At 39.1% G+C, this 15,527-nt stretch overlaps 1 protein-coding gene across 2 annotated transcripts; it reads right to left on the reverse strand.

Annotated features, from left to right (window-relative positions):
- Positions 1-12,253: 12,253 nt before the first annotated feature.
- Positions 12,254-15,302, reverse strand: LOC137726196 (U-box domain-containing protein 15-like). 2 transcript variants are annotated; one of them, XM_068465081.1, is made up of 4 exons: positions 14,703-15,302; positions 14,475-14,579; positions 13,822-14,253; positions 12,254-13,396 (listed from the first exon to the last, which is right to left on the reverse strand). In XM_068465081.1, the coding sequence occupies exons 1-4, from the start codon at positions 15,042-15,044 to the stop codon at positions 12,341-12,343; spliced, it is 1,935 nt and encodes a 644-aa protein (XP_068321182.1). In that variant the 5' UTR covers positions 15,045-15,302; the 3' UTR covers positions 12,254-12,340. The 2 variants fall into 2 exon arrangements, with proteins under 2 accessions (XP_068321182.1, XP_068321181.1); XM_068465080.1 differs by having other exon boundaries at positions 14,463-14,579; positions 14,703-15,301.
- Between the last annotated feature and the right edge of the window lie 225 nt (positions 15,303-15,527).

Raw genomic sequence — 15,527 nt, forward strand, 5'->3', positions numbered from 1 at the left:
GCTCCTAATCGTAGGGAAAAAAGTACATTAAGATCAAGTGAGTATACTTCTGGATACTCCTCCTGAGTTTGCAAGAACTTCCAAATGAGAACTATAAGTATTGCATATGAATAGTTAGGCATACCAATTCCTCAGACAAACTTCTGGAAGGTTAACTTCGGCAGTGACATCGTGTAGAAGTCGGCAAGGTTGTCTGGGATCGGCTTGCATGCTTCAATCTCCTGATGCTTTGCTAATGTAGATGTAGACGCAATATGTCTTGGCGTTGACTTCGTTGACGTATCATGTCTTGGTCGAGTTGATATGCGGCATAATCTTCATGGATCGTCATCGAGACTCAACGATGGATGAAAACAACAAGTACTTTGAATATGCTCAACAAGAGCTCTCAACCAAGTCTCACATGTAGCGTAGTGAAGTAATGTGAGTCTTGGAACAATTCGAAGATTTCGCAACTAAGGTCATGTCGTGGACCTCTAAGATATTGCGATATTTCTAAAGGTAAAGACATAACCATTTAGGAATGTGCCTTGTCCAGGTTTGATAAGTAATTGAAGTTAGCATAACAAACAAGGCAAACATCATTTCAAGGATTAGGGGGTCGGATCTGCTCAAGATGCATTGAGATTAGCCCAAATTTGTAGCATCTTTCAGGGTAGCGGAAAAACGTCCTTAATACCAATTCAGTGGTCGCGTGTAGGCGCGGTGCTGCATCTTTACCAATAAATCAACAGCGAAGGAGATGTTCAATCTAACACAATGAGTTAAGTACAACAAAGTGCAAAATTGAACTTAGATATTGAATTTCGGATTCCATAACCTCTTCAAGGGTCTCATTCGCATATAGCATATGGAAGATCATAGGTATACTAAAAGGTAACACCTTCGGGGTGTAGTTTGACTCGTAAACTAAAGTACCGTCAGAACAACGCTTGAACTTCAGTTCGACGTATAAACAAGTTTTCCTAAGATCTTTCATCTCAAATTCCGTCTTCAGGTGCGAAACAGTTTTCTCAAGCTCTTCTAGAGTTTTAGTGAGATTCATGTCACTAACATAAACTGTAACTCTAGCAATTCGAAATAAGAATTTATAGTTTAACACACAAGGGCATTCATTCATATCCCTGACTAATCAAATAATCACTTAGATGGGTATACCACATCTGTCAGATTGCTTCAATCCGTAAATGAATACCTTAACAAGTTGAGAGGGTGTTCTGTGGTCTAGAACTATTTAAACCACTCCATGTAATTCTTCGAGAAAGCACATGTCAATCTTTGTATCAATATCCCCGTGGAAAAACATTAACCATATTTCATAATGCTGCTATCAATCACAGGGCATTTAAGAGAAATCTTGTGCCGTAACGCATGCATTATATTGCACTATTTCATTCATCTAATTATGTTTCTTTTCCTACTAATAACACAACAAGGTTACATTGGGCAGTGTAGGAACGTATGTCCAAACACACTTTGGTAAGAAATTTAACCTGGATTGCAATTTCGGTTGTCCAATCAGTTCTATATTGTCACTAATCAACGGAACATGGTTTGATATCGTCGCTTTTCATTTTGTCGGTATCTACCATATAAGTGAAAACATCATCGATGATAATCTCATTCCAATTCCATTTTCTCATCTAAACTAGTATACTGGACCAAGAACTTCAAGTTTCGGGAGTAATTTGGATTAATCTCATGAGATGGAAATGATTTGAGAAAACGATCAAGTATGGATTCATTGTTGTGCCATAATCTTCATCTTCTGGGGAAGTGAATCCTATGAACCAAGCGATCTGTCATGCTTCAGGCTGAGATAGATTGATTGGCTATCTGTCAGTGTACCGAACCATCCAACATGGGTGGCACACCCTTTGGGGATGTTGACCTAATGTCCTTTAAGTACATCTATCATTGCAGACATGTTTGCAACTGGTATATGATCTCGTCACTTTAGCTAAATCAGAGGAATGCGTCTAGAGCAACATTTTGAAAGATAAAATTCATTGCACTTTCTTATCACACTTGTACGGTATGAGGATCGAGATGAGACATAATGGGCAATGTCCACGCAAATTCGCATCGTTTTACAGAAGCGTTGACGTTCTTATCTCCCCCTAACGGCGGGAAGAATGTCTCATTGAAGTGACAATCCGCAAATTAGCTGTAAAGAGATCAATTGCAAGGGCTCTAAGAGAGTATTATGAAGGAGAATCGTAATTGAAAAAGATTCACAACTTTCTGTGAGGACCCATATTGGTACGTTGTGGTGATGCAATTGGGCACATTGAATGCACACCCAAAACGCGTAAATATGAAGCGTCAGATTCGTACCCATTAACCAACTGTAATGTCAAAAATGGTTGGGTGGTAATGGGTCTCAAGGCGGACCAACATAGGTGCATACATGATTGCATAGCCCTAGGTAGAAACCGAAAACTTGGTGCATTCACCAAGGTCTGGGCGATCATTTAAATTGCGCTTTATGATCACTATATAAGGTTGTTTTGGGGTGGACATGGGAATTCAATGTCCAATTATAAACCCAAAAGACATGCAATACTTTATCAAAAATTGTCGATATAAACTCTCTGGCATTATCCAGTCTTCTAAACTTTATGGGATAATTAGGGTGGTGAACCCTTTAAAATCGGCCAGGAGATTTAGCAGCAATGTGTGCGGATAAACATGTGACCAGTTTTCGATTCATCAACCAAAACCATAAGCATTTATATGGTCCGCAGTTTGGTTGGATTAGTCTACATATATTCCCTTGAATCCATTGTGAAAAGAGGGTCATTTCGTATCTTTGCTAGGGATGATTTAAAAAAAATCAATTTTTCCAATGAGCAGGCTTGGCAAAGTGTGTTTGTAGGCACAAGATCTTCACTTTGGGTAAGGATATGCGTCGTGGCATCATTGTTCGACCTAAATGTCCTAAATGGTCGTGCCAAGGCAAGTAAACTGCTCGAATCATCAGGCTTTAGGCCGGCCACATGTGGTGTGTTCCTAGTTAGGAGACAGCCCATTGACCCCAAAGCAAACCTTCATGCTCATTTTTGGAGGTGATGCAAAGATATTTCACTCTATTTTCCATCAGTGGTTTCATTCATGATCATTGTTCTCTGGAATATTCTTAAGTTCAACAACATTCTTCCGGAACGAGGAGAATATAAGGTCTCTGAAATGATAATTTAGTACCATTCATACAACGAGGCACGTGCCAATGCTTATAATCAGGTTGGACATATTTGAAGTCGTTGCTAGAGATGTGATTTAGATATAAAGTTAGCGTGCGTAGTATCACATTCATCCATACAACTAACTTTCCCACATTCGTACCTAATCACGTGTTTAATTGAATTCAGTCACATGTATACAAGAAATATGATTCAATTAACTCATATTTGAGGACAATATCGATAAGATTATCCATAACAAAAACAAACACCAAACGTGAATCCAAGAACATAGAAAAATGCTCACAAAGTAAACCAAGGTTACTAAGGTGGATTCGGCTAACATGTCAAAATTATGCTTTTTCAACGGTGTTTGGGGGAGCAAAATTAGTCTCACATATTGACTACTAGAATAGTACTCCTCAACAACATTGGTAGGGGCACAAACATGTGCATAACCAATGATCTATTCCATCAAGATGAAAGTAGATTATGCAGGGTTGAGGTTCGGGAACAATATCCCTTATTCTTGAAGTTTTAGGTCTTAGGTGCCAAGGATCATGCTCGGGCAAGATGCCACACCTTGACAGGCCAGGATTTTACCACACATTGTAAAAACAAACCCTAAAGCGGGTGAGAAAGACAAATGGGTTCGAAAGGTTTCAATCGAACCATGGGAGTCTGTTCGGTACATCCTTGCCAAAGCAAGGCATGTTGTTCGGTGGGCTTGACCAAAGTGGGTCGAGCCATTCAATAGACTCCAACGGAGCTGGGTTTATACCGTTCTCTCACATTTGTGGTAGTAATCAAATTCGAGAATTTGGTAAACTTTCGCTCTCTACACTGCTGCCTCAGGAGCGAGTTAGAAACATGGAAGGATGAGAAAAAGTATTCTCGAGTCGAAACTCTATCAGATTTATAAACTTCAGAATCGTACTCATTCATAAATGTAATCATGGTGTACTTTAGGCAATATCTTTCATGATTAAATGTAGGGGTGGGTTCATAAAACCGAAACCAAAAAAAATCGAACCAAACATCGAACCAAAACAGAAAAAATCGAACCAAATTCTTTTGGTTCGGTTTTGGTTTCAGTGGTCTAGAAACCGAACCAAACTAAACTAGAATCAAATTAATTAAATTAATATTTTTTTTATTTAATTATCTGTTTTGGGTATTATTTTTTAAACCCAATTTGTAAGCCCAATATGTTGCCAAATTTTAAGCCCAAAATATTAAAAAAAGCCTGTAGAAACTCTAAACCCTAACCTAAGATTTCTCCCCCTTCCTTTCTTTGACCCTAACCTCACCTTACCATCTCTCCATCTTCTTTCTTTCTTTTTCTTTTTTGTCTCTCTTTTTCATTTCTTTCTCCTGGACTCTAGACGTACCTTTATTCTTCTCTCCCTCTTTTTCCCCCCAGTCAGACCTTCATTCTGTTTTGCTCTCAAATCATCCTTCTATTTTTTCTCCCTATTCGTATTTTCCTGCATCAATAGCAGCCTGCAAGTCCTGCAAACCCTAAACTTTGTGTAACATCCCACATCGCCCAGGGGAGTGATCCTTAAATGTATATTCTCATCCTACCTAGCACGAGGCCTTTTGGGAGCTCACTGGCTTCGGGTTCCGTAGGAACTCCGAAGTTAAGCAAGAAGGGGGCTAAAGCAATCCCATGATGGGTGACCCACTGGGAAGTTGCTCGTGAGTTCCCAAAAACAAAACCGTGAGGGAATGGTAAGCCCAAAGCGGACAATATCGTGCTACGGTGGTGGAGTGAACCCAGGAAGTGATCCGCCCCAGGCTGGGATGTGACAATTTGGTATCAGAGCCTAACCCTGGTCGTTGTGTGCCGACGAGGACGTCGGGCCTCTAAGGGGGGTGGATTGTAACATCCCACATTGCCCAGAGGAGTGATCCTTAAATGTATATTCTCATCCCTACCTAGCATGAGGCCTTTTGGGAGCTCACTGGCTTCGGGTTCCGTAGGAACTCCGAAGTTAAGCGAGAAGGGGGCTAAATCAATCCCATGATGGGTGACCCACTGGGAAGTTGCTCGTGAGTTCCCAAAAACAAAACCGTGAGGGAATGGTAAGCCCAAAGCGGACAATATCGTGCTACGGTGGTGGAGCGGGCCTGGGAAGTGATCCGCCCCGGGCCGGGATGTGACACTTTGCCCACACTTGCCGAGTGAAACCCCAAAGGAAAAGAGTAAGCCAGTTTGCAGATTTTGTTCGATTTTTGTGTTGTGGACTTTTTGAATACTTAAACTTTGATGTTTATTTTAACTTTGGACTTTGAAGACTTGATTGATGATTCTAGTTGAACTTTAAATGTTTATTTTCATTGTCTTTGATTCTAGTTGGAATGCTTATGTTATGATTATGTTGGAGATGTTAAAATTTCAGATTTCAAATTTTTTTCATTTTTAGAAGAAAAAAAAAATCCGAAACTGAACCAAAAAAAAAATGAACCAAACCGAACCGATTTGAACCGAATCTAACCCTAATTAAATGGTCCGTGGGAGCGAACCAAAAAGCCATAAAATCCTTATTAGGGTGGTACTTCCGTATGTAATGCTTTGGGCATAAGTCTTTGAATGAAGATCATGGTGGAGGCTTATTCAGTTCTTCCTTGTCATTGTTGGCTACATGGTTTCTCAGCTTCTTGATAGTCAAGTGGAGATTCACGTCTTGTACCCCATATGAAGTGGTTTGTGAAATCCTGTTTCCAGATTTCATTGTTATAATCTACGTATTTGTATTATTGAGATTTTATATTATTTTTCGAGAATTTATTTGAAATTAAATTTCAATTAAACTAGTTATGAAGAGTGAAGTTTGGAAAATTATTATTTACTCGTTGACCTTTCGAGGTCAAAAGTAAAATTTTCAAATAGGTCTCGACACCACGAGCGCATAGGAGAAAGCTGTTTGCGAGTCCATGTTATAACGGTATAGTTATGGACATATGAAGTTGTGTTTCTAAACTATAGATTTTAATTTTGTTTAAAACTCCCACTAGGTGGGAAGGGGAACCAATGTAAGGCTTGGTATTTGGCCCAATCACTTAAGGGAAAAGAGGACCAATTAGAACGGGAAGGGAAGGAAACAGCCAATAAGGAGAGGATAGAGGAATCTCCCCCTTCCTGTTGACCCGTGCAGCCCCAACAAAACCCGGTTTGATTCTGGCATCCTCCTGTAATTTTCCGTTGAACAACCACCATTTACCACTTGCAATCTCTTCCACTACCTCCCTTCTACCTTTCTCGCCCAAGATTGAAGGGTTTTAGGTCCAAAACCATGTAAAAACCATGCGGGCGACCCATGGAGTTTTGACGGCGATTCTGCCGTTCCGGTGAGTTTCACCACCCACCACCACCCTTAGTCAACTCCCCTTAGACCCAGGAACAAGACTCAACAGGTTGTAGGGGCGTTGGAACACCGAGGAAGTCGAATTGAAGAACACCCACCTTAGGGTTTCGGCGGTTCGTGGCCAGTTTGGGGTGTTTTCCGGCCAAATTGGCCTTGGCCGCAGGTATAAAGTTTACTCTACTTGTTAAGATCTTCATTCTTGTAAAATTTGATTTATGAAATGCTGTTGGTTGAGTATATTTTCAATAAGGTCCACCACTTGAATATTCTAACAATTGACGATGTTACCATTGAATTGACACCAAATTTTAGTATGTTATTGTAGATATGATTTATGGACCTTAGGGAATTACTAGTGAAAATCTAGTGGGCCTATATTGGTTTGATAACGACTTGATTAGATGAAATATGATTATTATCTTAATTTCTTATATTAGTATCATTTGTGAATATGAATTGGTCTTATAATTATGATTTCTATTGAAATGTGAATTATATATATTTAGTCATAGACCTATGCTAATTAACTATGATTTGGCTTGTGTATTGATGATGTCTGTGATATATATGTGTTTAGTTAACTTTTTAATAATGTGAATAATAATTATGATGAATGTTATGACAATTATGGAAGCTAATTATTGTTTGATAATTATTTGGGTATGCTTGCCAACTGAATACCTATTTGAACTTGGCACTATTATCTAGCATAAGATGGAGATGGAAGTCAGGAGATGAGTTAGGTACTTTATTAGATTTCTAGTAGAAATAGTAATTAAGGGAATTCCTTGTGTTGTGCTCCATTTGACTAGATACTGGTTGATATGTGGAATCGATAACATGTATGCATATAATTATGTTTAATGTGTGATGATGAGATTGCACCACGTAGTAGTGGTACATGGATGGTCCTCCTTGGTATATTCGCAATGGGGGACCATATGTATTCAGGGATGATCATGCTTGGTATATCCGTGATGGGTGATCACTGCCTGCACGATGAGTTTTGCGTATGGTCCTGCTTGGTATATCCGTAATGGGGGACCATACGCATTCTAGAGGTGATGATGACTAGTTGTACATGGTACATTTTTAGGTGATCATATTTGGTTTGGTTCCGTTAAGTGGTTCGGAACCCGAGGTTGTTGAATTTCGTGGGCAGCCTAAAATCCCATTGTTTGGAGAAGTAGGCTTGGCCTAACTATGTCACTCTAGCCTTAGTTTTATATATATATATATATATATATATATATTTGTGTCAATGGTTTCGAGAGTCTTGTGAATTGAGTTAGAAAAAATGTTGGACGTCTGAGTGACTCCTTCGGGATTTTCCATGATTCGATTATGATTTCATAAGGTATGAATTTAGAAGATATGGGAATGATTGTTATTATTTTGATCAAATTAATTAATTAATGTAGCTAGAGAATGGTTTTGTGTTTCGTCGGTTCTTAAATTTGATGTGTGTTGTGAATTGCGATATCATGATGAGACATAATGATTTATATGTTGGATGGGAGAGAAATCATGTTTTTATGGGGATTGGTTATGTAGCCTGAGTCCAAGAATTACATATTGTCAAGTTATATTGAATGATTGAGGAATACTATGCTTTTCGACTTGAACTTAGTGGAATAAACGTCTGATTTTGTGTTAGTGAACTACGAATGGCTTGATCCCTATTGAGGGTACGTAGGCAGTCTAACGAGGAGGTTAGATGCAGCCATAAGGTAAACGAAAATTTTCTTTGCAATTTGATTCTCGAATTGCGATTTTCCATATTCCTGAGACGGGGTATGTGAGATCTACAAGTATTTGGGTGACGTCACGTGTCGATCCTGGAGGCATGTCAGGATCGGGGCGTGACATGGTTTCTATTAGAAACATCCAAATTAGGAGAATCAAACTTGTGACAGTTCGACAATCCACTGAGTGGAGAGAACAAGATTGTGATTGGTGCTATGGAAATAAGATATTCATAAGCATCAAAGTTAGAATATTCGGGTTCTAAGACATGGTATACATGAAAAATTCGGGTTTTCATGGGTGTATTATTTTAAGAAAACTTCAAGTTTCAAATGCACTAAATTTGAAACTACAGGTTCAATTTAGTTTATGAACGTTTAGTTCATAAAAGAGAGGTTCCTGCAATAACACATAATACAATATGTTGATTTAAGTGTAGAGGATTTGAGTTGCTTCGGGAACTCAAGTGTGAGCACTTCGGGACTACGAAAGGATGTCAACAGTTCAAAGAAGAAAAATAAATTATTGAATCATTAATTTCCAAAAGTGATATTCGGACCAATAATTTTGGATGTCTTGTCAGATTAATGGACTGCTGGTCACTTTTAATTAATTCAATAGATCGAGACCATACGAGATCAATCATGGAAGTTAAATAATGACATATGGGTCTTATTAGCTTCAATTAGTTGCGGGCTAAGTGACAAGTGAATTATAACTTAATTAGTGTTAACCAAAAAACATCCCAAAAATTATTTGGGTATGGTTAAGAAGCACGAGATGCCAAAATATGGCATCAGGTCGAAAAGAGGAATGCAGCCTAGCACATATGGGCTGGTTGCATTATACGGCTTTGCAAAAAAATAAAAGTTGCAAGCATTTGGACTTGGGGACATGGCTGCAAGGCAGCCCAGTCCACTACAAGGCAAGGTGCAGGTTTGGGCCAAAGAGATGGGAAGAGCCCAACAATGCATAGGCTGTTAGAGGCGGTCAATAGCAGCACTGGCTTGCTCAAGTATGGGCTGGATCGTGGGAAGGGGGCCAACAAGGCTGTTATGCGACCTAGAGGTGCTACAAGCCCAGCAAGTTCAAACCCAGGCCAAGGGCTTGGTCCACGCATGCAACAAAGCCCAAAGGGATGTTGCCTTATGGTTCCAGTGCCCAAGCCTCGAGTTGCAGGCTCGACTTGGGGTGAGGTGGCGTGACGGCGCACGGCTCAACCGCAAATTTTTCCCAAAAATTTAATTGTTTTTTTTCTTCGAAATTCTTAGGGTTTGAAAAACTCTAATTGCTTCTAATTTCTTTTGATTCTTTAACTCACAAATTGCATAATGCATTGAAACGTGTGTGTGTGTATTGACAAACATATGAAACATATACAATATATATATCGGAAGGAAAATATAAATATAAGGGGTTCATGCTTCATGGACGTTTCAAATATCTTCCTTTATTTTAAGCGTAACTGATTGGCAGAAAACAACAAAATCCTTTGAATTTGTAGAAGATCCTTCTCGGAAAGCTGGAATTGCATCTCCAATGCATTGTATCACGTTCAACGAATAAAAAAAATTAAATTGAATCAATGGCATGTAGATCAATTCAATAAAATAATAAATTAATTATAAAAAGAATGATTAAAACGTAATACTTCCTTGATTGAATATCAAACTTAGGAAGATCAAACTCTCTTTAGTGCAACGTTAAGAGCGTGCTGATAATGTCTTGTAGGCCTATTTGACTGAACTGTAGTTATGACTAGTGAGGGAGAGAGGTTGGTGGCAAGAGAGAGAAGAGAGAGATTTAATTGTGAGGTGTGTGTTATATCATCCAATTGTGCCTTTATTTATTGTAGTAGAGAAGGTAAATTCCTTACCCCAATAAGATTACAACTCTAATAGGATAATATCTAGTCTAACAGATATGGTAGAATCTTACAAGGAAATCCTAGATATGTTAGGATTTACACAATCATATTCCTAATCTAATATGACTGCAACATAAATGACTTGTACACCTGAAATAAAATGACTATTTAAAGCCCATAAACATACAGACTTTTAAAAACAAATAAAAATCTGAATACACACTTAAAAAAAAAAATCTAAATACCGTATCAAAATACATAAACCATACTCCATAACAACCACGGTTCCAAGTCTAAATCAAAATTATTTGAACTTAACCATCTGTTCAACAAGCTACCATAACGATACCCAAAACAAACTTATAAAACGACGCGTTTGACTCCGTCACTGCCAGCCTTCTGGTAAACATAGGTGAGACCACACTTACCATAGTAGTGACTATCGAAATGGTTGGCTATGAAAGTTCCGTCGCCGCACTCAGCATTGGGGCACTCCTTCCTTAGCCTCTGGACCCTTCAGGAATCGTCGACCTTGTAGAACTGGAGGACGGCGAGCTTCACCTTCTTGTGTCTGTGCTTGATCTTCTTGGGCTTGGTGTAGGTCTTCTTCTTACGCTTCTTGGTGCCACTACGGAGACGGAGCACCAGGTGCAGAGTCGACTCCTTCTGGATGTTGTAGCCAGGGAGGGTCCGGCCGTCCTCCACCACTAAGTTATTTTGAAGCTGACTAAAACTAACAGGTAAAAGACAACGATCTGAAGCAAAGATGAGTGTTCAATATATTATCCCATTTGAAGAACGCAATTGAAAATATAAGCGCAACCTAAAGTACAAGAATAATTTCAAAGCTCATGCTCCATTAGCACACCATAACTCTTATACTTGTTTTAAAAAATAAATCCAAAGTGGTCATATGCTCTACTCATCAGTCATCAACTTGTTCAAAAGAATTCGAGAAGATGCTTTTCTGTTGTAAGGGAAAAGGACCTTAGAGTTGTGAGATAGATTTCTTTATGTTTATACTTTATACACGTTGCTAGTTGCAAAATTATTATTTTTCTCTTGTAATTATTATTATTAAATTTTGTATATTTTTCGTTGGATTTCTGTTAGAATTTCTCTGGACTTTCAAAAAATTAAATGTGATGTGGTCCTCGTCGGTGGCCTGATGTCCTGCATGTAGCATTGCAGCAGAGTTAACACTTCCACATGACACTAATTAAATAATAAGATCACAATGAGCCCACCATAATCTGAGTTCACTAATATACTCCCACTCTTTATTCATGAATATATTTTCATCTCATTAAGCATCCATTCAGATGAGGCAATGAAAAATAATCCATACGATGATTGGGCGAGTTTCATCATTTTTTTCTAAAAATGATAAGTTGGTGGCTTCGTCACGACAGTTTATCTTGCACGACCTCTTAACGTTACATGATTGAATCCCCAATCTTTTGCTTGTTGTGTAGTGACATCGCTGATATCCACTAATCGTTGTTTCCAAATACAGTTGCCGATTGACAACTCTTCTAATTTGTCGATACAAGAAGCAAATTGTTGCGTGGAAGAATCAATACATAAGCCAAGAGGCAAATCTTGTGCCACTCCACCTAGTCATATGAAACTGGCATGCATCTTGACTCCGGAAACTCTTCATAGAATTCCAACAATTTATTGTGCTCCTCGAAAGCCCATAGGAAAGGAGTTGATGCTCCCACAATCATAGCATAACAGGTCCAAAAAGATTCACAGAAGCATTTTAGCCTTCTTGGATACTATCGTGTGATTCACCAACGCCAGGAGTTGAACCCAGAATGTGCTAGTAAAATACGAACTTAAAATTCATTCCAACTACTAGGTCACCCCGTGACAGTTGATGATTGGGCAAGTTTCAATAGGATACTGATTTACGCTCTCATTTTCAACTTATGGAGCTGCACTCCTCTCCTTGTATATAGCCCTTCATTCTCTTTTGATTTGTTCAGTCCGAAGTATAAAAAAGAAGGAACGATGAGGGAATGGAGAAAAAAAAAGCGCGGAAATCCCTCTCTTTTAAACGTATACTAAACAGTCCAAGAGTCTATGTAAATATATATTTCACTCAACAAAATCAACAACTGTTCAGCATGATACAATCTATACTACATAAAGAATAATCAACAACTCTGTTAGGGTATGTGCTCACATTTACTCATGTGCTGCAAAAGGGAATTTGCTTTCCTTTGACCTCTGTTGGTTCCACTTTTAGCCAGCTCCACCAGATGCTCATAAACACCATACTGAAGTGCAGCCAAAATGAAAGACGAATTGTTCAATCCCAGCACCAGAAGAACTGATGCAGCGCATTCCTTGTTCTTCGGTGTCCCGTTCTTGATAATCTTGACCAGGGTTTCAATGAAAGACAGCCGGCCTATCTCATTTCGACCCTCAGGGTGTGATGCAAGGAGTAACAAAATCGAGAGGGCTTCATCCGTCATGCCCAAGTTCTTATCCTCAAGCAAATGAAGCAGTGGCGGTATTAGGCTGGCGTTGATGGCTCTAGACTTGTTGGCTTGGTTTAAAGACAAGTTGAATAGTGCAGTGGCAGCATCCTTTTTTCCACGGGCTGTTCCATTCTGCAGAAGATCTACCAAGGGAGGAATTCCATTCAAAGCCCCCACCAGTACTTTGTTTTCGTCAAGCATCGATAAACTAAACAATGCAGCAGCAGAATTCTCTCTAGCTTCATCTGTTCCATGCTGCAGGATTTCGATTATACCAGGAATAGACCCTTCTCTGGCAATGAGCCTTTTGTTCGCCTCATCAATCGACAAATTTAAAAGCGCTGTCACGGTGTGTTCTTGAATCTTTGAATCCGGATATGAAAGGAGCTTAATCAACTGCGGGATTCCTCCACTGTTAGCAATCAAAATTCTGTTCTCCGGATTCTCCTTAGAGAGCATTCGGATTTTATAAATGGCTTCTTTCAAAACATCCAGCTGACATGAAGATAGATTTTGGACTAAGCGAGATACTTCCTCTATGATTTCAGCAGAAGAGCCATCCGAACCTGCGCAGGGATCCTTCTTGGGAAGTTCATAATTATTCTTCTCACACCATTGACGGATTAGGTTGTTGAGGGCGAAATTTGGCGCTAGGGATAAGTGATCCAACTTTTGTCCTGTCTTTGGGCAGGTGCGATGATTTGAATCCAGCCACTTTTGTATGCTTTCTCGATCATAAGTCTTCAGAAAAAAAACGCAGAAAAAACTATCTCAGACCCCATGTTATGCACTTGAGAAAATTAAACTATGGTTGGACTTAGAAGGCTATCCGATTACATTTTGACCTTAGGCAGCTTTTTTATCAGGATTAAGTTTTCTGTTATGGTAATAACCGGGACTGTAACCGACGCTTAAACCCTAACTTATGATCCATAAGCCAAAATGTAATAACACTTTGAATAAGATGCATTGATCTAACAATTCATAAAGGGTAATAGCTAGTTGCAGAAAGGGTTTAGATGGTTAAGCAGAAAAAACTTACCTATCCCGGGGTTAATATCCCAATGTATCTATCATACTCCTCGCGCAATTCACGTGAGGAGTGAGGCAGAGACATTGGGGGTTTACCCCCGCGACAGGTGAGTCCTCTTTCTATTCAAGATTACCTGTCCAGTTGCTACAATGACAGGATCAGTCATGATCTCCAAAGTAATTGGGCAGAGAAATTCATGAGGAATCATCAAAGACTGACACCTCCTTAGACATCTAGTCGAAACAGGACCATCGAGCAAGAAATCCTCATAAATCCCTGCAATTTCCTTGAACTTTCCCAGAAGATCAGTGATTTGTTGAATGCTTTCAGCATTATGCCTTGCCGATCTCCTCTTAGCAAGTTTTCTAACCGCCACGGTTTCCTCCTCCAAGTCTGCAATGGAATGAAGTTCCAGCTTATTGGCAAGCCTCTCCAGAATTGCACTGTCTGCATTCCTGCCTTCCTTTTTCTTAGAGAACACAACCATCATGTCCATTGCCAGCTCTATGTCTTGTGTGTCAGCGCGTTTCTTCGCCCGTTTGAGCTGCATTCGCATTAGCTCGACCTGAAAATCGACACGAAAAATTGATCATTTTACAAGCACATCGGTAATTAATTAACCCAATATCAGAATTTCCTGTATTGTGATACAAGTACAATATAAACGTTCTTAACCACTTAAGCTACAAATCGCTTGCGAGATTGTTTCAACAGAATTTGAAGATGGCTAAAGCAAAACAAGGAAAAGTTAAAAGGAAAAGGAATCAAAATTACTTGCTCTCTGACTTCGATTGAGATCCCCAGCTCATTGTATGGCATATCATCCAAAGCCTGGCTTAATTTATCATAAACTGCATGAAATCTTCCCATCACTGCCTCACTTTCCAGCGTCTAAAATCATGTTTTAACCACACAAAAATGCAACAAAACCATTAATCTGAGAACCCAAAAAGCCAAAAGCCAATTCTGGAGAGAGAAAGAGAGAAGAGAGAGAGGGAGAGAGAGAAGACTGACCAAGTAAATCTTGCTTCCAGAGCTGCAATTCTTCAGCAACTTCTTGGCTGAAGAAAGTGCATTTTTCAGATTAACCAGAGAATTCAAAGCCTTTGTTGTAGAAATGATCATGACTATGTCCAATTCTTTCATCTCTTCCAGAAGTGGTACCAAAAGCTTCAGCCTTCTCACCAAGTTCACGCACTCCTTCCTGTGTGTTTTCCGAAACCCCGAGTACGATCCAACGGTCTCAATCACTCCCATCAATTCCACAACGACGCCATCGCTACCATCCTCACCGTTGGTTGAGCTGCCAACATTCTTCTTCTCCCCAACCTCCATCATTATCTGCCTCTCTGCCATTTCCCACTAGTACCACTTCACCAGCTATATGTGGCTATAAGCAATACGAACACCCCCTTAAAGATTTCTTTAAATCGTACAAATCTTCAACTTTTCCCGGACAAATGGTGATTTTCCCGAGAAAGTAATTAAGACCCAATAATTAGTAATTACCTTGATTGTGTAACAAATAGTGCTTAGATTTTTATGTTTAAAAATTTGACAAAACACAGTTGGTCATGTTCCACCAAGCGACACAAAACTTTCATCTTTAATGCATTTAGACTCAAATGTTATATTTAAGAAGTATATAACATTTTAATATGTAATTCACAAAAAAACAAAAATCTATAAATTTTGAATCAATTTCTATATATACTAAAGTCCAGTTGAGCAGTTTCACTGTTCTTAAATATAATAATGATTTCACGCACCTTATTCAAGATTGTATACAAATTACAACATCACACATCGTCACACCGACCGTTTTGATACGAATTAGTT

Source organism: Pyrus communis, chromosome 2 (genome assembly GCF_963583255.1).
Source record: "Pyrus communis chromosome 2, drPyrComm1.1, whole genome shotgun sequence".
Classification (NCBI taxonomy): Eukaryota; Viridiplantae; Streptophyta; class Magnoliopsida; order Rosales; family Rosaceae; genus Pyrus; species Pyrus communis.

What these genes read in the sequence shown, in the direction of transcription:
- LOC137726196 (XM_068465080.1), bottom strand. Translation starts at nt 15,044, where the DNA reads ATGGCAGAGAGGCAGATAATGATGGAGGTTGGGGAGAAGAAGAATGTT. An exon ending in CAATCGAAGTCAGAGAGCAA is followed by an intron (nt 14,254 to 14,462) that starts GTAATTTTGATT and finishes GTCGATTTTCAG; the next exon opens with GTCGAGCTAATGCGAATGCA. An exon ending in TCATTGTAGCAACTGGACAG is followed by an intron (nt 13,397 to 13,821) that starts GTAATCTTGAAT and finishes TTTTTTCTGAAG; the next exon opens with ACTTATGATCGAGAAAGCAT.